The sequence below is a fragment of the Ranitomeya variabilis genome, chromosome 1, assembly GCF_051348905.1.
Source record: "Ranitomeya variabilis isolate aRanVar5 chromosome 1, aRanVar5.hap1, whole genome shotgun sequence".
Classification (NCBI taxonomy): domain Eukaryota; kingdom Metazoa; phylum Chordata; class Amphibia; order Anura; family Dendrobatidae; genus Ranitomeya; species Ranitomeya variabilis.
Genome location: NC_135232.1, coordinates 783,232,005 through 783,255,925, shown reverse-complemented (window position 1 = coordinate 783,255,925; position 23,921 = coordinate 783,232,005). Strand labels below are relative to the sequence as shown.

Here is a 23,921-nt window from a genome sequence, read left to right as displayed (position 1 = left end):
CACCTCGGCATGCTTAACATGTCACTATCCGTAAGGAGAAATTATACTTCTCAATCAGCCAAACCAGATCTCCACTTTGCACTGACGAGGGGCAGAACCCCGAAACACAGTGTCTGCAAATTGAGATTCTGGTTTGGCTTTTATCCTAAGTCATGTGACAAGGCTCGTTAAAGGGTTGACATTTACTGTTAGGATTGCTACTTCGAATAGGTGGCACTAGCATTCTAGTCCTCTTCCTCTCTGAAAAGACAATTTGCAACACTACTGGGTGAGTGCCACATCTTTCTTTCTACTAACCATGGATATAGATATATAGAATATATATATACCGCTATATATATATATATATATATACAGGTCCTTCTCAAAAAATTAGCATATAGTGTTAAATTTCATTATTTACCATAATGTAATGATTACAATTAAACTTTCATATATTATAGATTCATTATCCACCAACTGAAATTTGTCAGGTCTTTTATTGTTTTAATACTGATGATTTTGGCATACAACTCCTGAAAACCCAAAAAACCTGTCTCAATAAATTAGCATATTTCACCCGGCCAATCAAATAAAAGTGTTTTTTAATAACAAACAAAAAAACCATCAAATAATAATGTTCAGTTATGCACTCAATACTTGGTCGGGAATCCTTTGGCAGAAATGACTGCTTCAATGCGGCGTGGCATGGAGGCAATCAGCCTGTGACACTGCTGAGATGTTATGGAGGCCCAGGATGCTTCAATAGCGGCCTTAAGCTCATCCAGAGTGTTGGGTCTTGCGTCTCTCAACTTTCTCTTCACAATATCCCACAGATTCTCTATGGGGTTCAGGTCAGGAGAGTTGGCAGGCCAATTGAGCACAGTAATACCATGGTCAGTAAACCATTTACCAGTGGTTTTGGCACTGTGAGCAGGTGCCAGGTCGTGCTGAAAAATGAAATCTTCATCTCCATAAAGCATTTCAGCCGATGGAAGCATGAAGTGCTCCAAAATCTCCTGATAGCTAGCTGCATTGACCCTGCCCTTGATGAAACACAGTGGCCCAACACCAGCAGCTGACATGGCACCCCACACCATCACTGACTGTGGGTACTTGACACTGGACTTCAGGCATTTTGGCATTTCCTTCTCCCCAGTCTTCCTCCAGACTCTGGCACCTTGATTTCCGAATGACATGCAAAATTTGCTTTCATCAGAAAAAAGTACTTGGGACCACTTAGCAACAGTCCAGTGCTGCTTCTCTGTAGCCCAGGTCAGGTGCTTCTGCCGCTGTTTATGGTTCAAAAGTGGCTTTACCTGGGGAATGCGGCACCTGTAGCCCATTTCCTGCACACGCCTGTGCACGGTGGCTCTGGATGTTTCCACACCAGACTCAGTCCACTGCTTCCTCAGGTTCCCCAAGGTCTGGAATCGGTCCTTCTCCACAATCTTCCTCAGGGTCCGGTCACCTCTTCTCGTTGTACAGCGTTTTCTGCCACATTGTTTCCTTCCAACAGACTTACCATTGAGGTGCCTTGATACAGCACTCTGGGAACAGCCTATTTGTTGAGAAATTTCTTTCTGGGTCTTACCCTCTTGCTTGAGGGTGTCAATGATGGCCTTCTTGACATCTGTCAGGTCACTAGTCTTACCCATGATGGGGGTTTTGAGTAATGAACCAGGCAGGGAGTTTTTAAAAGCCTCAGGTATCTTTTGCATGTGTTTAGAGTTAATTAGTTGATTCAGAAGATTAGGGTAATAGGTCGTTTAGAGAACCTTTTCTTGATATGCTAATTTATTGAGACAGGTTTTTTGGGTTATCAGGAGTTGTAGGCCAAAATCATCAGTATTAAAACAATAAAAGACCTGACAAATTTCAGTTGGTGGATAATGAATCTATAATATATGAAAGTTTAATTGTAATCATTACATTATGGTAAATAATGAAATTTAACACTATATGCTAATTTTTTGAGAAGGACCTGTATATGTCTATATAGTGCTTCTCACTGACAAGGGACAACAGCCCGAAACACAGTGTCTGCAAAATTGAGATACTGATTTGGCTTTTATCCTAAGTCATATTGCAAGACTCGTTAAAGGGTTGATTGTGACATGTAGGATTGCTACTTCCAACAGGTGGCGCTATAGAGTTTAAGTCCTCTTTTTCTCAGAAGAGGCAATTTGCATCTACACACACACACACTAACTTTGCAAAAAAGTGTTCAATGTCCTTCTGTTTTCTGCCTATAGTTCTTAGGGTCGAAATTTAGAAGCAAAATTAATTTTTTTTAACATACAAATAAAATAATAAGACTTAACAAATTATGCTGGTATAAAGAAAGCATATGTAGTAAATGTTGTTTATTAACTAGTTTGTGTGTTCTGCCTTTTCCGTTTTTTTTTTTTTTCACTTTTGTTTTTTCCTCCGCCTCAATTTTTTTTTTTTTTTAACTTAATCTGTAGTCCTCTTGGGGAACTTGAACCTGTGATCGCCTGATCACTTATGCTATGCACTACAATACTACGGCATTGCAGTATATAGTTAAACTCACAGTCTCTTAAGCAACAGCCACGGGCTAGTCTTTATAAAAGCACCTTAATGGCAAGCACAGGCCATGGCAACCAATAGGCACCACAAGAATATATGGTGGGGAACCGATGGGCATGTGGAACGGGGCGCTCCCTCAGGCTACTCAATGTAAACGCAACTTTCGGAGATGAACAAAGGCAGATCCTGAGTTTGATTCAAGAAAGGAACCAGTCATTGTATGCACCCCTATGCTCAGTGTCAGGAAGGTGCTAAGGTAATTGAAAAATTGGCAGTTTTCAAACTTTAAATTCTAAGTTTCCATTACTTATTCTAAGCTTCCATTACATTATTCATAAAAAAAATACACCCAACATATCAACCTAACTATACCAGTAACAAAGTATCACTATGTAGAAGCATTACAGAATTATTACCTAATAAAGTGACACTTCAAAGTTGAAAAATGGGGCTCAGTCATTTAGGCCAAAATTGGCTCTATTACTAACCGGTTCAAAAACACAGTCAAGGAGTTGTGTGTGTCCGTGGATACCATTTCCTTACCTAAACGGTCGTAGAAGTTAAACAGAAGGACCAACATAGAGCAGCACATAACGACAAACACACAGATCATTATGGGAGTGACATCCACCGTTTCATCATCGTGTTTCTTATCTGCTCCATCATCCCTCTTGTGTTTCATATAGCTCCTGAAAAAGGCACCGCAATGTTTAATTGGCATCAGACAAGTAGATTGAACTACAGCAATGTAATTATCCGGTTTTAAGCCACAAATTTGTAGTAACTCCACGTCACTGTAGACTTGTGAATCCTCACATCACACGCTGTACGCAGTGAGAATTCTCCAGTGCTGGGAATGGGTGGTCATATGCCCACAGGTTTGCAATTTGCATACTTTCAGCCACTTTCCGACTAGACTGTATCCGGCCTTGCTCAATACACTTGCATTGATTGAGGCTGCGACATCTAGTCGGCACATGACCTCATGTATGCAAATTACAAACTTGTGAGAATTCACAATTCTGCAGTCACGCAGAGTGCCTGCAGACTTGTAGCTTAAGACCAATCAACTCCTTTAAATGTTTGATTTAGATTCATTATGCATGTTCAAAACTTTAAGTGCCAGCCAAAAGTCAGTAAGAACAACCTCCAAACCATAAATATGGCCATGCAAGTTTTTAACCCCTTAACCCCCAAGGGTGGTTAGCATGTTAATGACCGGGCCAATTTTTACAATTCTGACCACAGTCCCTTTATGAGGTTATAACTCTGGAACGCTTCAATGGATCCTGATGATTCTGACACTGTTTTCTCATGACATATTGTACTTCATGATAGTGGTAAAATTTCCTTTACAATACTTGTGTTTATTTGTGAAAAAAAAATGAAATTTGGCGAAAATTTTGAAAATTTTGCAATTTTCCAACTTTGCATTTTCATGCCCTTAAATCACAGAGATATGTCACACAAAATACTTAGTAACATTTCCCACATGTCTACTTTACATCAGCACAATTTTGGAACCAACATTTTTTTTTGTTAGGGAGTTATAAGGGTTAAAATTTGACCAGCAATTTCTCATTTTTACAACAACAATTTTTTTTTTTTTTAGGGACCACATCACATTTGAAGTCATTTTGAGGGGTCTATATGATAGAAAATACCCAAGTGTGACACCATTCTAAAAACTGCACCCCTCAAGGTGCTCAAAACCACATTCAAGAAGTTTATTAACCCTCTATGTGCTTCACAGGAACTGAAACAATGTGGAAGGAAAAAAAAGAAAAAAAACCACTGTTTGGGCGCACCGCAGAGCTTGGAAGAGAAGGAGTGCCGTTTGACTTTTTCAATGCAGAATTGGCTGGAATTGAGATCAGATGCCAAGTCATGTTTAGAGAGCCCCTGATGTGCCTAAACAGTGGAAACGCTCCACAAGTGACACCATTTTGGAAACTAGACCCCTTAAGGAACTTAACTAGATGTGTGGTGAGCACTTTGAGCCCCCAAGTGCTTCACAGAAGTTTATAAAGTAGAGCCGTGAAAATAAAAAAATCGCATTTGTTTACACAAAAATGATTTTTTTCGCCCACAAATTCTTATTTTCACAAGGGTAACAGGAGAAATTAGACCACAAAAGTTGTTGTGCAATTTCTCCTGAGTATGTCGATACCCCATATGTGGGGGTAAACCACTGTTTGGGCGCACTGCAGAGCTTGGAAAAGAAGGAGTGCCGTTTTACTTTTTCAATGTAGAATTGGCTGGAATTGAGATCGGACACCATGTCGCGTTTGGAGAGCCCCTGATGTGCCTAAACAGTAGAAACCCCCCACAAGTGACACCATTTTCGAAACTAGACCCCTTAAGGAACTTATCTAGATGTGTGGTGAGCACTTTAAACCCCCAAGTGCTTCACAGAAATTTATAACGTAGAGCCGTGAAAATACAAAATCCTTTTTTTTACCTCAAAAAAAGATTTTTTAGCCTGCAATTTTTTATTTTCTCAAGGGTAACAGGAGACATTGGACCCCAAAATCTGTTGACCAGTTTGTCCTGAGTACGCCGATACCCCATATGTGTGGGGGGGGGGGCAGTGTTTGGGCACCCATCACGGCTCGGAAGGGAAGGAGCGCTGCTTGGAATGCAGACTTTGATGGGATGGTCTGCGGGCGTCATGTTGCATTTGCAGATCTCCTGATGTTCCTAAACAGTAGAAACCCCCACAAGTGACCCCATTTTGAAAACTAGAGCCCCAAAGAGCTTATCTAGATGTGTGGTGAGCACTATGAACCCCCAAGTGCTTCACAGAAGTTTATAATGTAGAGCCATGAAAATAAAATATTTTTTCCACAAAAATGATCTTTTCACCCCCAAATTTTTACTTTCACAAGGGTAACAGGAGAAATTGGACCCCAAAGTTGTTGTCCAATTTATCCCGAGTACGCTGATGCCCCACATGTGGGGGTAAACCACTGTTTGGTCACACGGCAGGGCTCAGAAGGGAGGGAGCACCATTTGACTTTTTGAGCGCAAAATTGGTTGTGGCGTTTAGAGACCCCCTGATGTACCTAAACAGTGGAAACCCCCCAATTCTAACTCCAACCCTAACCCCAACACACCCCTAACCCTAATCCCAACCCGATCCATAATCCTAATCACAACCCTAACCCCCAAAACACCCTTAAAACTAACCATAACCCTAATCAAAACCCTAAACCCAACACACCCCTAATCCTAATCTCAACCCTAACCTCAAAACCTAACCCTAATCCCAATACACCCCTAACCCTAATCCCAACCTTAACCCTAATCCCAAACCTAACCCTAATCCCAAATGTAACCCTAATGCCAACCCTAATCCCAACTCTAACCCTAACTTTAGCCCCAACCCTAGCCCTAACCCTAACTTTAGCCCCAACCCTAACCCTAGCCCTAACCCTAAGGCTATGTGCACACGCTGTGGATTTTGCTGTGGATTTTGCTGCGGATCCGCAGCGTTTCCGCAGCTGCGGGTCCGCAGCAGTTTCCCATGAGTTTACAGTACAATGTAAACCTATGGGAAACCTAAAACGTTGTGCCCATGCTGCGGAAAAAAACACGCGGAAACACAGCGGTTTACATTCCGCATCATGTCAATTCTTTCTGCGGATTCCGAAGCGGTTTTACACCTGCTCCATAATAGAAAACCGCAGGTGTAAAACCGCAGGGGAATCCGCACAAAAAACGCGGTACATCCGCGATAAAGCCGCAGGAAAAACGCAGCGTTTTGGCCCTGCAGATTTATCAAATCCGCTGCAGAAAAATCCGCAGAGAACCATTCTATGTGTGCACATATCCTAACCCTACCCCTAACCCTACCCCTACCCCTAATTGGAAAATAGATATACATACATTTTTTTTATTTTATTATTTTTTCCTTACTAAGGGGGTGACAAAGGGGGGGGGGGGGGCGGTTATTTACTATTTTTTTTATTTTGATCACTGTGATAGGATCTCACAGTGACCAAAATAAAAGAAGAGCAAGAATCGTCCTCTGCCGGCCGCACTGCGCATGCGCCCCCCATTTTCTTACCGGAGCAAGAAGCCGGCGGCCTGGAGAGGACACAGGAGGACCCAGGGACACCGGTAAGTATAACAGGGTCCCCGAATCCCCCTATTTCTCTGTCCTCTGATGTGCGATCACATCAGAGGACAGAGAATGACATCGCTTTTTTTTTTTTTTGCGGTCACCGGTAAACAGTTAATTACGATCGCATGATTGTAAAAACCGACCCCGATCATGTTCTTTGGGGTCTCAGCTACCCCCGGCAGCCGAGACCCCAAAGATCTTCCGGGTGCCGGGCGCACTGCGCATGCGCCCGCCATTTTTTCCCGGAAAAAGATGGTGGCGCCCATCGGGAGCCACGAGGAGCACCGGGGGAGATAGGTAAGTATCGGGGGGCTATCGGGGACCCCATTTCTCTGTCCTCCGATGTGCGATCACATCGGAGGACAGAGAAATTAAATGGCAAATCGCATTTTTTATTTGTTGCGACCGCCGGTAAACGGTTAATTACCGGCGACTGCAACTCGGGGGTCGGTTATAAACCCCCCGGATCATGTTCCCTGGGGTCTCAGCTACCCCCGGCAACCGAGACCCCAGAGAAAATCCGACTCTGGGGGGCGCTATTCACTTTTTCCACAGCACCGTTAATTAACGGCGCTGTGGTTTAAGTACCCTTAACTGCCGCCGTTAAAAGGCGTATCGGTGGTCGTTATTGGGTTAAGCCACTGCCTGCACTATAAATAAAATGCAACCCCTTAAGCCCCGAAGGTGGTTTGCACGTTAATGACCGGGTCAATTTTTACAATTCTGACCACTGTCCCTTTATGAGGCTATAACTCTGGAACACTTCAACAGATCCCGGTGATTCTGACACTGTTTTCTCGAGACATATCGTACTTCATGACAGTGGTAAAATTTATTTGATATTACCTGCGTTTATTTGTGAAAAAAATGGAAATTTGGCAAAAATTTTGAAAATTTCGCAATTTTCCAACTTTGAATTTTTATGCCCTTAAAATCACAGAGATGTGTCACACAAAATACTTAATAAGTAACATTTCTCACATGTCTACTTTACATCAGCACAGTTTTGGAAACAACATTTTTTTTTTTGTTAGGGAGATATAAGGGTTAAAAGTTGACCAGCAATTTCTCATTTTTACAACACCATTTTTTTTTTTAGGGACCACATCACATTTGAAGTCATTTTGAGGGGTCTACATGATAGAAAATAACCAAGTGTGACAGCATTCTAAAAACTGCACCCCTCAAGGTGCTCAAAACCACATTCAAGAAGTTTATTAACCCTTCTTGTGCTTCAAAGGAATTTTTGGAATGTTTAAAAAAAAAAATGAACATTTAATTTTTTTTTCACAAAAAATTTACTTCAGCTCCAATTTGCTTTATTTTACCAAGGGTAGCAGGAGAAAATGTACCACAAAAGTTGTTGTACAATTTGTCCTGAGTACGCTGATACCCCATATGTGGGGGGTAACCACCGTTTGGGCGCATGGCAGAGCTCGGAAGGGAAGCAGTGCCATTTGGAATGCAGACTTAGATGAAATGGTCTGCAGGCGTCACATTACGTTTGCAGAGCCCCTAATGTACCTAAACAGTAAAAATCCCCCACAAGTCACCCCATATTGGAAACTAGACCCCCCTAGGAACTTATCTAGAAGTGTTGTAAGAACTTTGAACCCCCAAGTGTTTCACTACAGTTAATAACGCAGAGCCGGGAAAATAAAAAATCATTTGTTTTCCACAAAAATTATCTTTAACACTCAGTTTTGTATTTTCCCAAGGGTAACAGGAGAAATTGGTCCCCAAAAGATGTTGTCCAATTTGTCCTGAGTACGCGGATACGCTGATACCCCATATGTTGGGGGGGAATCCACCGTTTGGGCGCATGGCAGAGCTCGGAAGGGAAGGAGCGTCATTTGGAATGCAGACTTAGATGGATTGGTCTGCAGGCGTCACGTTGCATTTGCAGAGCCCCTGATGTACCTAAACAGTAGAAACCCCCCACAAGTGACCCCATATTGGAACCTAGATCCCCCAAGGAACTTATCTAGATGTGTTGTGGGAACTTTGAACCCCCAAGTATTTCACTACAGTTTATAACGCAGAGCCGTGAAAATAAAAAATCATTTTTTTCCTACAAAAATGTTTTTTTAGCCTCCCAAATTTTTATTTTTCCAAGGGTAACAAGAGAAATTGAACCCCAAAAGTTGTTGTCCAATGTGTCCTGAGTACGCCGATACCCCATATGTTGGGGTAAACCCCTGTTTGGGTGCACGGGAGAGCTCGGAAGGGAAGGAGCACGGTTTTACTTTTTCAACGCAGAATTGGCTGGAATTGAGATCGGACTCCATGTCTCGTTTCGAGAGCCCCTGATGTGCCTAAACAGTGGAAACCCCCAATTCTAACTGAAATCCTAACCCAAACACACCCCTAACCCTAATCCCAACCATAACCCTAACCACACCCCTAACCCTGACACACCCCTAACCCTAATCCCAACCGTAAATGTAATCCAAACCCTAACCCTAGCCCCAACCCTAACCCTAGCCCTAATGGGAAAATGGAAATAAATACATTTTTTAATTTTTTTTATTTTTCCCTAACTAAGGGGGTGATGAAGGGGGGTTTGATTTACTTTTATAGCGGGTTATTTAGCGGATTTTTATGATTGGCAGCCGTCACACACTAAAAGACGCTTTTTATTGCAAAAAATATTTTTTTGCTTTACCACATTTTGAGAGCTATAATTTTTCCATATTTTGGTCCACAGAGTCATGTGAGGTCTTGTTTTTTGCGGGACGAGTTGACGTTTTTATTGGAACATTTTCAGGCACGTGACATTTTTTGATCATTTTTTATTCCGATTTTTGTGAGGTAGTATGACCCAAAAACAGCTATTCATGAATTTCTTTCTTTTTTTTTTTTTTTTTTTTGGGGGGGGGGGGGTGTGTTATACCGTTTCGTGTTTGGTAAAATGGATAAAGCAGTTTTATTCTTCGGGTCAGTACGATTACAGCGATACCTCATTTATATCATTTTTTAATGTTTTGGCGCTTTTATACGATAAAAACTATTTTATAGAAAAAATAATTATTTTTTCATTGCTTTATTCTGAGGACTATAACTTTTTATTTTTTCACTGATGACGCTGTATGGCAGCTCGTTTTTTGAGGGACATGATGAAGTTTTCAGCAGTACCATGGTTATTTATATCTGTCTTTTTGATCGCGTGCTATTCCACTTTTTGTTCGGCGGTATGATAATAAAGCGTTGTTTTTTGCCTCTTTTTTTTTTATGGTGTTCACTGAAGGGGTTAACTAGTGGGACAGTTTTATAGGTAGGAACGTTACGGACGCGGCGATACTAAATATGTGTACTTTTATTTTTTTATTTAGATAAAGAAATGTATTTATGGGAACAATACTTTTTTTTCTTTATTTAGGAATTTTTTTTTTTTTTTTTTTTTACACATCTAAATATATATATTTTTTACTTTATAACATTGCCCCAGGGGGAGGCATCATGTTATAAGGTCAGATTGCTGATCTGACACTTTGCACAGCACTGTATCAGATCAGCGATCTGACATGCAGGGCTGCAGGCTTACCAGCGCCTGCTCCGAGCAGGTGCTTGGTAAGCCACCTCCCTGCAGGACCCGGATGCAGCCCCGAGGCCATTTTGGATCTGGGGCCTGCAGGGAGGAGACGCTCGGTACAAGGTGAGCACGTCGCCTTGTACCGAGGGTCTCAGGGAGGGGATGCTTCCCTATGCCCCCAGAACGCTGCGATCATGTTTGATCGCAGTGTGCCGGGGGTTAATGTGCCGGGGGCGGTCCGCGACCGCTCCTGGCACATAGTGCCGGATGTCAGCTGACACCCGGCCGCGATTGGCCGCGCTCCCCCAGTGAGCGCGGCCGATCGCTATGACGTACTATCCAGTCCCTGGGAATTAAGTCCCAGGTCACCTTGGCGGGATAGTACGTTATATGGGATTAAGGGGTTAAAAACATGGTGTGGGTTACCTTATATTTTTGATAACCAGCCAGACAAAACTGTCAGCTGTCAGCGTTACAAGTCTAGTTATCAACAGAGGGGTCCCCTTGCATTTTTTTTTTAAACTTAAATAAATAATAAAAAAAACAGAGTGGGGACCCCCCCCCATTTTTGACAACCAGCTTTGCTAAAGCAGAGAGCTGGGGGCTAGTATTCTCAGGCAGGTAAGAGGCCACTGATATTGGCCCCCCAGACTAAAAATAGCAGCCCGCAGATGACCGGAAAAGGAACATCTGTTAGATGTGACAATTCTGGCACTTTGCCCGACTCTTCCCATTTGCCCTGGTTGACAAAAATGTGGGGGACCATCTATTCTTGATAACCAGCCTTGCTAATGCTAACAGTTTTGTCTAGCTGGTTATCAAAAATACAAGGGAATCCCTGCTGGTTTTTTTTTTTTTTAATTATTTATTTAGAGCGCAGGCGTCGGCTGATGAATACTCCCATCAGCCGCCGTCGTCTCATGCTGTTATCAGTTGAATACAATGCTCGACATTCTCCCCTGCTCGCGCTGATCGCAGAGCGAGCAGGGGAGAATGATGAGAACAGTCTTCAGAACCCGGCGCCGGGGAACAGTGCGAACAGTACCACTGCTTCCCAGACGCCAATACATGTGGTACTGATGCAGCACACAGTTGCCACACGTATGCCACAAGTATTACACACATGTACACATATCTCCGGTGCTGTTTTTTCTGGTACCGGAAATATCAGGACATGTGAAAGAGTCCTAACAGTTTTCTTCTCCTCTTTCCAGTCTCCATGCTTAGTGCAGCACACACAGACACACAACGCAAAGATTGAGTCTTCTCCCCTTTCTATCTCGTTTCAAGTGTGATTTCCAGATTGCTCACACCTGTTACTTGCCACAGGTGAGTTTGAACGATAATCACATGCTTGGAACAAAACTGTTCACCCATAATTTTGGAAAGGTGCCAACATTTTTGACCGGACCATTTTTGTTTTGTTTTTTTAATGTGAAATTATGTCCATGTGCATAACAAAACATGAGTAATTGCAATAGTTTTCTTGGAGAAATACTTCATTATCTGAAACAATTTCAAGGGTGCCAACACTTTTGGCCATGACTGTATTTTATTAGAGAAATCGGCTTCTTTCGCCTCCAAGACTGAGCATTTATTCTTAATTCACAAGTAAAGTCTGTATTAAGTGAATACACATTTTCCCATTACTGAGACAGATGATAGTTGGTGCTTTTAACATTTTATAGAAGAGGGAGGAACTTGAGGGACACAGACAATATTCTGCACATTCTCCTGATACATTTTTATATTACTGATACAGGAGATGGCAGTTGCTACTGATAAGATTATATATTCTAATAATCTTATCAGAAACAATGGCCATCTACTGTCACAGTAATGCAAATATCAGTCTTCACCAAATACAGATTTTACCTGGGAATTGAGATTTCTGAGAATAAATGAGGAGTCCTGGAGGAGAAAGAAGCAGATTTATCTGACAGTGTGATATTTTTTTATATTCATCGTGAATTATTGATGGAATAAAAATGTATAATGATGTGTACGCTTTAAACCCCAGCTCATTTCAATAGTTTTCTGACTAATATGGAGTGGAGAGCAAATATTCAATATGTACAGTACCATCCACTGAAAGTCACAGAAACCTTAAAATTACTAAGTCACATCTGCTCCATTCAGAATTATTCATGTGCTGCCAAAGACAATACACCAGAATGTGCCAGCTATCGTTTTTATAACTGCTGCAGTGCTTACTGAAGAGATTGCAGAAATATCATAAAATACTTTTAATCTATTACAAGAAGATTTTGTCTCAATTTCACACTTGTCACGATCCATGTTTGGATCTGTGGCAGATTTGGTTTCCCTCAGATTAAAACCTTTTTTTCCTTTCAGGTCATCGGGGGTTAATGCAGTTTTTCCCCCGGTGGCCGCTGGTGTAATTGCATTGCTGCTTGTTCTGCTGATGTGGGTGGTGACCACTCCAACCTTCCTTTAAAAGGTCACCTGGTGCATCAGCTGACTGTTGGTTACACAGGTCCTTTGGATACCAACCTTGCTGGAACAGGAGCTTGCTGAGTGCTGTGGTTCTACAGCTGAATACTCATTCCAGGTGCCTTACTCTGCTGTGGGGTGCATTGCAGCAGAGAAAGCTAAGGGTGCTGTTATTGTTTCTTTGTCCCTTTGTTGTGTAATTTTTCCGGTGTTGTATTAGTGCAGCGGTGGGACCAGTGCTCTCACCTGCCAGTTCCCTACATAGGGATTAGAGCAGGGCAAGTGAGGGACAAGGTATCCTGGTTGGCGATGGGTTGAAAGAACCCGTATAGGGACGGTAGCAAGATCAGGGCACAGCCTCAGGTGAGCGCAGGAGGTGTCCATTCCCCGTTCCCTACCGACAGGGCCCACCGTTGTTAAAGTGTCCCCGGTGTACCCTTGTGTGTTTCGCCGTTTTGTGACCGACCCGCCAGGTCGTGTCACACCAGGACAGTCACAGCGTAACAACACTATCACAAATGGTGAAAATCCAAATGATGCAGATCTAAAAATCTGCAGCATACCCCAAATTCTGCACAGATTCTCAACTGCATGTCAGTAGGATTTTGGAAACCCCATTCACATGCATTGCATATTGTTGTGGATTATCCAAATGGATGAGAATCACTAACTACAAACGAAGAAGTGGGGCAGTTTGGGGAATAGGATCATTAACTGACTGAGATTAGTGTCCAGACCGATCACAATAATGATAAGTTAAAGGGGCTTTCCACTCCAGGCAAACTGGTCGCAGGCAGTGATAGTTGCCGAATACTATCAGCGTGTATTGAACACAGTTCTGATTCAGTTCAGCTAGCCGATTCGAGTGATCATCACGTAACCACAAATATGAAAAACGTGGCACGTTACTGCGTGTATGTAAATCACATACTTGTGAGGACTGCTTAATCCGGATAGTAGAGTCAAATCCTAACAGTGTTTATATTACACACAATTAGTATTTGTCAAGCTGCACTGCTTTCTGAAGTATGCTCCGGGGTTGATAACCCCTTTAAGTTTGAACCCCAAGTCTATCCAGAATCTGAAGAATTGACAGTGAAACACCCAATATCTTCTACTTATCTGCATATGATAATTACTTTAATACAATTTTAATCAGGTTTAATGAATACCAATGTTTTACTCTTTTTACTGTTTACATGACTATAGATATAGAAAATATAAATCCAGTTACTACACTGGCCATCGGTCGAAAACATGGGTAATGCTTTCTGTTTTCTGCAGCCCACAAGTCAACTTTACTGTGTAGACTGGAACAAAGTCAGCAGGGAGATTTATTAACAGCTTTATTGTATAACTGGAGGCCTAGCTAAGGCAGGATAGTAATTTAAACACACATAAAAACCTGCATGTATCTTCTGTGTTATTCTACGGACTCTAGTGTGCGTGTTGGGGGGTTAACACAATCACTTTCTGAAGAATGTAATCCATCACATTTCTCAGTCAACTAACTCCCATTCATTACAGCTCATGGAGCATACATGTCTTGATATATAGATAAGACAATGAGAAAGTGTGTGTCTCCTAAAAGAATGTCATCAGCAAAGTTTTCAAGATAGAAGATCTGCTTAGATTTACAAAGCGGCTAAGCCAATAGATAAATGTTGCTTTCAGTGGACAGCCTTCAGGACATATATAGCATTTAAAAGCGGTATTCCTATCCCAATATGTAGTAGGTGTAATAATAATATTAGCAAATACCTCCAATTAGAAATGTAGTATAGTTCTTTTGATTCACTTACCTCATGTGCGTGGCATTGCAGCACCTTAAAGTAAACCTGTCACCATTTTTTCTGATATAACCTACAATCTTTCAGCCCCAAGTGACTACATTCTATAAAGCTGCATGTCATAGAAAATGTTAACAATCTCTGAGGTCACCTCCCCCTCTTTTTCTTAACATACAGACATCCAGTAAGGAAATAAGAGGTGACAGTCTCCTTGACTTAGACAGCAGACTAATACAAGTATGAGATTGGATGTGGCCTAATAGTAAACCAGCTTAATTAACAAGAAAGAGCTCCTTTTAGGACAAAAACCATGAGGATGTCTTTTGGTGTGTAGAGAAGAGTTATAGTTTGGACAGGTAATTGAGATTTAGAATAGACAGGAGAACTCTTTTCAAAGAGTTGGACAACAATAGGGTACCTGTGTTTACACATAAATAGCACAATGGAAGGGCCTTTGTCCCTAGAAAATGCATTTTGAATTCAAGCAATGCAGTTGTTTCCTGCAGGGTTTATATTTACAATAGCTAGCCTAGACTCGATGTTACACAAAGCTTGAATCAATCCGATGTTGATGAGACATACATTTTCAGCTCCAGGGAAAACTAGGGAGGAAGATGCATATTTCTAATAACTGTAACCCCTGCCTACAGGCCACAAATCGATAATGGGCAACTGACTGACAGCAGCCATGTCATGTTTGGTGTCTGTGTAACAGTAAAATCCCAATAAAAAATAAGGTGTGAAATGCCGAACTTCTGAAATCATCAGGAGAGGAGTTATTGCATAAGTTGGAATTTCCATAAAATCCTGAAGGGCTGAGGACACCTCACAACCCGTCCCATGTGAGGTCATCATGGGGGGGGGGGGGAAGGAGGGGGTTGACGGTGTAACTCAAGTGCGCAAAAGATCAAGGCAAATTATAGTCTTGGTTCCTGTAGAGTGCTACACATCATGTATGAATTCCGTTTGCTGATTGTCTCCCCAAGCACTCCTTTGGCTAAGTTGACTCACTTCTGGAGTGGCCTAGTAAGTTCTTTTAACACCTTTATTTTCAGTAACTGTATATGCTTGTATTGTTTTGTCCCCTTTATAAAATCTTTTGTATATCTTTCATAAACACTGCCTCCCTTTGGATTAAACATAAAGTGTATTAATCCTGTTCCTTTTATTCTGGAAAGCCATACGCTACCTTCCAGGCCTCCATTCAGACTGTAAAAATTCACTGGTGTTGGCAGAGAGAAGTGAGCCTGTGCAGAAGTGCAAAGGGGAACAATTTGTGGATGATGTAGCAGTCATATTCATGAAGTCCAGAAGGAGGACAGCATTTCAAGAACAGAGGCGACACCAGACCAAGACCAGAGACGCCAATAGGACCAGACTGCCACGTAGGAGAATATAATAAAGGGTCTTTTTTTGCCTTACAGGGCGAATTGGAGTCATATGTGCAACATTATAGAATGCTGTCACATGTGGCTGAAAGGTGGTGGCTGTAGGTTATATTGGAAAAAACTGGTGACAGGTTCCAGATAAGTATCCATGGTAATGCCCATTAACAAATGTCACTATATGAGGAACTGAAGCATCTTGGAAGTAAAAAATTATTTTTTTTTTTTAACAAAACTTTTACTTTAAACCCAAATTGTTCTATTTTCACAAGGGTAACAGGAGAAAATGGACAACAACATTTGTTGTGTAAATTTCTCCTGAGCACGCAGATGCTACATATGTGAGGCAAAATTACTGTTTGGGCGCATAGCAGGGCTCGGGAGGGAAGAAGCACCATTTGACCTTTTGAATGCAAAATTTGCTGGAATCATTTTTCGTAATAAAACTATAATGTTGAGCCATGAAAATTTTTAAAAAAATTTAAAATTCCCATAAAAACGTTCTTTTAGCGACAATTTTTTTTTTATTTTCACAAGGGTAACAGGAGATAAGGTGTGCCACGGAATATTATACCATTGGGCAGTGAACTGAAAATAATTACATTTTAACCACCACAATTTTGTTTTAGCCCCAGATTTATTTTTTTTGAGAGAGTAGAATTTACTGTATTTCTTTTGAGGGGAGCGAGGAGCTATTTCACTTTTCTAGAGCCTGTGTCCAACCAGTAACATGGAAGCCTCCTATACTTCCGTTAACAGATGACGGACCTGAGTGGGGACTCTCTTTCTTTTGTGGATTGAGTTGAAGCTTTTATTGGGAACATTTTACATAATACTTTGTATCACATTTATCCTGCGCTCTATACTGAGCACTTACCTAAGGGTTTCCATCTAAATCTTTGAGTTATGTGATTCAGATTAAACCCGAGTGATCCATTCACTATAATGAGGCAGCAGAGTTTTGGGAGGCAGAATGAACAAAAACCAGCAATTCAGGAATTGTTTTTTGCTTTGTTTTGTTTGCTGTTCAGTATCAGTTATTTGCTGTTCCGGGTCAGTATGATTACAGCAATACCACATTTCTATAGTTTCTTTTAAGCCTTTGGTGCTTTTACGCAATAAAAACTATTTTACAGAAAAAAATTTGTGTATCGCATTATTCTGAGAGCTATAGCTTTTTTATGTTCCGCTGATAGAGCTGTATGGTAGCTTGTTTTTTGTGGGACAAGATAACGTTTTCAGAGGTACCATTTTTATTTACAATTGTCATTTTGATTGCGTTATTACACTTTTTATTCGGTTGTATGATGATAAAGCATCATTTTTTTGCCTCATTTTTTCTATTTTTCTTTTCTACAGTGTTCACTAAAGGGGTTAACTAATGGGACAGTTTTATAGGTTGGGTTGTTCCAGATAACAATACCGAATGGTTAGTTGTTTTTTTTTCATTAAAATATTTATTTATGGGTACAATATATTTAAAAAAATATATATTTTTACAATTTTTTTTCACTTTGATCACTTATAAAGCATTGCAATGCATGAGAATTGCTATGCTTTTTTACCGGTCAGTGCTGCACTGGCATACAAGCTTGATACATCACGCTCAGAGCATGGTGTAACAAACTTGCTAGCTCTGGTGACCCAGTTGTCAAGACCACCACAGGTCACCATGGGAACAGTTGGGCCCATGCAATGATGTCGCAGGTGCACGGATCAGAGGGCAAAGGGAGCTCCTTCCCTCTGACTGCCTTCTAAATGCTGCAATCGATATTGATTGCAGCATTTAGCTGGTTAAAAGGTTAAAAGTTCTCACGCTTGCACCGCTGTCAGAAAGGACATCGGAGTTCGGTGCTCGCGCTGACATCATCAAGTTGAACTGAGTTCATTGGCTCCAAACTTCAATGTCCTTGCTGACGGCACAGCAAGCGTGAGAACTTTCTCACGCTCACTGTGACGTCGATGAGGTGAAAGGCGTTCATTGGATATGAACTCCGCTCAACTTTAGCAAGTCACAGCGAGGCTCTGAGCAAGCACGCACAGCTCAGTGTCTTTGCTGAATGGAAGGCTGTACAGTCACGTCATGCAACAATGCAGTCTGCCATCTAGATGTAGCAGAGGTAGACGCGTTGTGGGATAATTGGATTATTATCTTCTCATCAGACAGGTGAGGAATATGGTTGTTTAATATTTTAATTCTTTTACAGGAGACATTGACTTAAGTGGATTGGGCGTAAGGCAAGTATAACTGTTTTTGGTTAATTTGGATTCAATAAAGAAGTCTGTCATTTGTTCAAATAAAGGACTTAACTCTGGGTGTTATTTTTTCATAATTTGACTATGGGGTTAGTAATGGGGGCATCTTATAGATGCCTCTCAATTACTAACCTATGGGATGTCTCCTGACAATATAAAGGTGACATCAACCCCAATGCTATCACCCGACTTGCAACCGCACCAGGGCAAATGGGAAGAGCAAGACTAAGTGCCAGATTTATGAGGCGGCTGAGAACTGATGTTTTTCGTCTGGGACAAGGCCACTATCAATTATTAGTCTATTAATATCAGCCCGCAGCTGTTTGCCTAGCCTTTGCTGGTTATTAATTATAGAGGGACCCTGCGCAATTTTTTTTGGGGGGTCCCACATTTTAATAACCAGTAGTGAGGAGCGAATATACTCGTTGCTCGGGTTTTCCCAAGCACGCTCAGGTGGTCTCTGAGTATTTATGACTGCTCGGAGATTTAGTTTTCCTTGCCGCAGCTGGATGATTTACAGCTACTAGCCAGCTTGAGTACATGTGGGGGTTGCCTGGTTGCTAGGGAATCCCCACATGTAATCAAGCTGTCTAGTAGCTGCAAATCATCCAGCTGTGGCAAGAAAAACTAAATCTCCGAGCAGTCATAAATACTCGGAGACCACCCGAGCGTGCTCGGGAAAACCCGAGCAACGAGTACACTCGCTCATCACTAATAACCAGTAAAGGCTGAGTATACAGCTGTGAGCTGATATTAAGAGAATGGGAAGCTCCATGGGTATTACTCCCTTTCCAAGATATAAACATCTGCCCCCAGCTGCCGACTTTCCAATTGCTGGTTAATAAAATTTCAGGGGACCCCCATGCCATTTTTTTTTTCAAAAAATAATTTATAAATAAAATACATGTACAGAAAGCTAAACAGGCATATATCTCAATCACATATTTATATGCATCTATCTACCTATATACAGAGAGAAGAATATTTCCTTTGAAAACTACGTGTAAATGACAGAATTACGCTATGTAAAAGCTCATGTTAAACATCTCATTGCAATCAAATAGCATTCGCATGTAAATCGGATGTTATTCGGATGCTTGGTGCTAAAAATCAGATTGTACTCGCAAGAAAATTGCATGACACTTGTCCCACTTTTCGAGACCAATGTCGGACCGTTATTCTTTCACGGTGATGGGTATGAGCCCTTACACTTAAAGTGGTAATGATTTTTTACTACAACCATACCGAAGCAGATTTACTCACTTCTTAACATCTCTGCTTCCAGCCCAGTAGCCACCAGTTGCGACTGTTCCTACAGCCATTATAAAAATGATGACCATGTTGTAGTCCACAACAGGTTCATTTGGTGAGTACATCGCCACTTTTACAGACTGCCTAAATGTCTGAAAAAAAAAAAAAAGAAAAGTTAACAATTTACATTCACAACATTGAGACATTTAAAGAAAGAGTTGTATTTTATATATTTAATCAATTTAATGTTAAAAACAACATTTGTAGCATATATATTACTCCCCTGCCCGCCCTATGCTATAATAGTGCATTGCAGCGAGCAAGTCATGTTCATGGACCACCATAAGTTCAGCTCCTGAGCCTGCATAAATGCGTAGTAATAGTACGGTATTATTCAACCGTCACAACCCTCTAAAAGCTCAGATTGACAACAGCGCTGACCGGCGATCAGGAAGCATGATGGGGGTAACTAATAAGGAGCATGACTCCTTTTGTTATTTCAGAATTTTAGAACACTAAAAGCTCAAACATTTTAAAACCCCTTTAATTTGAAACAATTTTTACCATTCAGGCATTTCTAATTATTGATACAGACAGTGGTTTAAGTAAACCTGCATTATTTCTTACCTTACTGATATCTAGCATATCTGTGTAGCTAAGAAGAGCCACAGGAATGTCAATCTCCTCGTACTGGCTACGGTTACCTCCGGGAGGGACCTAAAATTATTACAATATGATATGTAAGATTTACAATTTTGGCAAAAACTTTTTTCCACTTTTAAGTCTCATTTACCCTAGTATTACTATTCTTTACGTTAGAAATGACCTTCCATCAGCAAAAAGGTCATTTATTCTTATTATAATTAATTTATATAGCACCATTAATTCCACAGTGCTGTACATGAGAAGAGGTTACATACAAAGTTATAGATATAGTTTACAGTAAACAAATTTACAATGACAAACTGGTAGAGGGGAGAGGACCCTGTCCTTGCGGACTTACATTCTACGGGATAATGGGAAGAGACAGAAGGTCGAGGGAGCGTCAGCTCGGGTGGTGGTGAGGCGGCAGAATGGTTATTGCAGGCTGTAGGCTTTCCTGAAGAGATGGGTCTTCAGGTTCCGTCTGAAGGATCCGAGGGTGGAGGATAATCAAACGTGTTGAGGCGTGAAATTCCAGAGGATGGGGATATTTGTGAGAAATCTTGGAGGATCGAAGATTACGTGAGGGAACATATTGACTTTATTTAGGCTTTTGGGCCTACAGCCTCCTGAGATATCAATGCATTATTGCTATCAACTTGATTCCATATTATATTTAAAGGAGTTGTCCGGTCTCAAAAAAGTGATTGCAGACTGCCCAATCCATAACAGAGTGCGATACGCTCAGGTTGGTAGTCATGTGACCACATGTACGCAATTTGCCAACAAGTCTCACCTGGCTTCTCTCAGTTGAAGAGAACTGAAAGAGATGGAGTCTAGATAGCAACTAACTACATGTACACTCCCTGACAGAAGTTATGTCGCTTATCCATATTATGTAAATAAAAGCTTATAACCTGACATTAAATTCATCCATTGGTTATAAAAATTATTCTTTTGAAAGCTGAAACCCTCCGAAATGTGGTTTAGGTTAAGAAAATAAATTGGCATCAATGCAGAAATATTGATCAGTTAATGGACACAGAATGGTCAGATTTTGGCAAGACAAAAGTTGTCACCTGGTCATATAATGCACCCAATCCTAGTTTACATCCTCACCTGTGCTCAGTAAATGATTGGTTAATGTGTGTGTGTGTGTGTGTGTGTGTGTGTGTGTGTGTGTGTGTGTGTGTGTGTGTGTGTGTGTGTGTGTGTGTATAAAAAGAAACTCAGCACCTCAGACCTTCACTTGAAATGCAACTTGAGCTCTGACAAAATGCCAAAAATACACCCTGCAACCAAAGCCTGGATTATCAAGAGGCTGAAGACCAGATCCACAGCAGAGGTGGCTGGCACCTTTAATGTGTCTCAGCATCAAGTACAAAGAATTTAAAAAAAAAAGATTTGAAGAGTTTGGCGATTTGACAAGCCCAGGACCGGAAGACCCCGCAAGACAACTGCTCGGGAGGAACGTTTGTTGGTTAGAAAATCCAAAGCAAACCCCTCTTCCACTGTAGCAGGGCTCCAACAGGCCTGTCACCTCAAGTCCCTGTGTCAACTAGATCAATTTGTAGGATTCTGTCTCAAAATGGCCTCCATGGTCGAACCAGTGCCCAGCAGCCAGCACTAAACAAAAAAGGCAAAGAAAAAAACGTGTGGCATTTGCAAAAGTCCCACAGCCTGCCTAACCTATGGACGCTGGAAAAGTGGCAAAAGGTGGATTTCTCTGATGAATCTTCAGTAGAATTACACCACAGCCACCGCAAATACTGCAGCAGGCCTACTGGAGCCCATATGGATCCAAAATACACCCAGAAAACAGTTAACTTTGGTGGTGGAAAGATCATGGTCTGGGGTTACATTCAGTATGGGGGTGGGCAAAACATTTGCAAGGTGGAAGGCAATATCAATAGCCCAAAATATCAAGAAGTATTAGCTACCTCTTATATTCCAAATCATAAAAGGGGTCAAATTCTACAGCAGGATGGTGCTCAATCTCCTACAACCATCTCTACTACAAAGTTCCTCTAGGCAAAAAAGATCAAGGTGCTCAAGGACTGGCCAGCCCAGTCACCAGACATGAACATCATTTAGCATGTTTGGGGAAGCATGAAAGAGGAAGCTTGGAAGGCAAAACCAAAGAATCTAGATGAACTCTGGGAGGCATGTAAGACTGCATTCTTTGCTATTCCTGATGACTTCATTAATAAATTGTATGAATCATTGTTGAACCACATGGATGCAGTCCTCCAAGCTCATGGAAGTCACACAAAATATTAAATAGCACCACAACTTCATTCACCAATGTTATGCAACATATATTTGTATTTTAAGTTCGTTATTTGTTAGAATATCACATTAGTTTCTGTGGGCGACAAAACTTTTATCTTGCCAAAATCTGACCATTCTGTGTCCATTAACTGATCAATATTTCTGCATTGATGCCAATTTATTTTCTTAACCTAAACCACACCTTCAACACCTTCACCGTTTACTGTACTTGTTAGTCCCCTTAGGGAACCTCAAACTGATCATCCGATCGCTTGTGCTATACATAGCCACAGGCTGGCTTTCATAGGAGAATCGTAATGGCAGCAACAGGGGTCATCACAAAACCCTAGCTGTCGTTGCTTACATTTTAAAAATTACAGAAACAAAAATGGGCTGATGCAAAAGTTTGGACACCCTTGGAGATTTGTGTGCTCAGATAACTTTGACCAAGGTTTCAGACCTTAATTACCGTATATACTCGAGTATAAGCCGAGATTTTCAGCCCACTTTTTTGGGCTGAAATTGCCCCTCTCGGCTTATACTCGAGTCATACCCGGGGGTCGGCAGGGGAGGGGGAGCGGGGGCTGTCTAAAAATACTCACGTAGTCCAGGCGCGTTCCCTGCAGGTCCCTGTCTTCCCCGGCGCCGGCAGCAGCAGCTTCAGCTTCTTCCTGTACTCAGCGGTCACATGGTCCCGCTCATTACAGTAAATGAATATTCGGCTCCACCTCCCATAGGGGTGGAGCCGCATAGTCATTACTGTAATCAGCGGTACCATGTGACCGCTGAGTACAGGATGAAGCGCTGCGGCGTCGGGGAAGCGGGATCTACACAGCGGCAGGACCAGGTGAGTATACGGGGAGGGGAGCGCTGCGCTGCGCGATAGTCACCTCTCCTCGTTCCGGGCGCCAATCTGTCTCCAGCAGTGACGCTGAGGACAGAGGGCGCGGTGACGTGGTCAGTGCGCGCCCTCTGCTGAACGTCAGTGCTGGAGACAGATCGGCGCCGGAACGAGGAGAGGTGACTATTGAAAGTGCGGGGGCCTGAGCGACGGAGAGGTGAGTATGTGATTTTTTTTTTTTTTATCGCAGCAAATGGGGCAAGTGTCTGTATGGAGCATCTATGGGGCCATAACGTTCCTGCAGCACTATATGGGGCCATAACATTCCTGCAGCACTATATGGGGCCATAATGTTTCTGCAGCACTATATGGGGCCATAACGTTTGTGCAGCACTATATGGGGCCATAACGTTTCTGCAGCACTATATGGGGGCCATAACATTCCTGCAGCACTATATGGGGCCATAACATTCCTGAAGCACTATATGGGGCCATAACGTTTCTGCAGCACTATATGGGGGCCATAACATTCCTGCAGCACTATATGGGGCCATAACATTCCTGCGGCACTATATGGGGGCCATAACATTCCTGCGGCACTATATGGGGGCCATAACATTCCTGCAGCACTATATGGGGCCATAACATTCCTGCAGCACTATATGGGGCCATAACGTTTCTGCAGCACTATATGGGGCCATAACGTTTCTGCAGCACTATATGGGGCCATAACGTTTCTGCAGCACTATATGGGGCCATAACGTTTCTGCAGCACTATATGGGGCCATAACGTTTGTGCAGCACTATATGGGGCAAGTGTCTGTATGGGGCCATAAATAAA

At 41.9% G+C, this 23,921-nt stretch overlaps 1 protein-coding gene across 4 annotated transcripts in view; it reads right to left on the bottom strand.

The window, feature by feature from the left end:
* Positions 1 to 23,921, bottom strand: part of SPPL2B (signal peptide peptidase like 2B) — a 74,694-nt gene that overhangs the window by 26,481 nt on the left and 24,292 nt on the right. For all 4 annotated transcript variants that reach the window (XM_077272678.1, XM_077272688.1, XM_077272660.1 and 1 more), the window contains exons 4-6: positions 19,954 to 20,043; positions 19,339 to 19,478; positions 3,076 to 3,221 (exon numbers count right to left, since the gene is read on the bottom strand). In XM_077272678.1, coding sequence (XP_077128793.1) covers positions 3,076 to 3,221; positions 19,339 to 19,478; positions 19,954 to 20,043 — 376 coding nt within the window. The remainder of the gene's footprint in view (positions 1 to 3,075; positions 3,222 to 19,338; positions 19,479 to 19,953; positions 20,044 to 23,921) is intronic.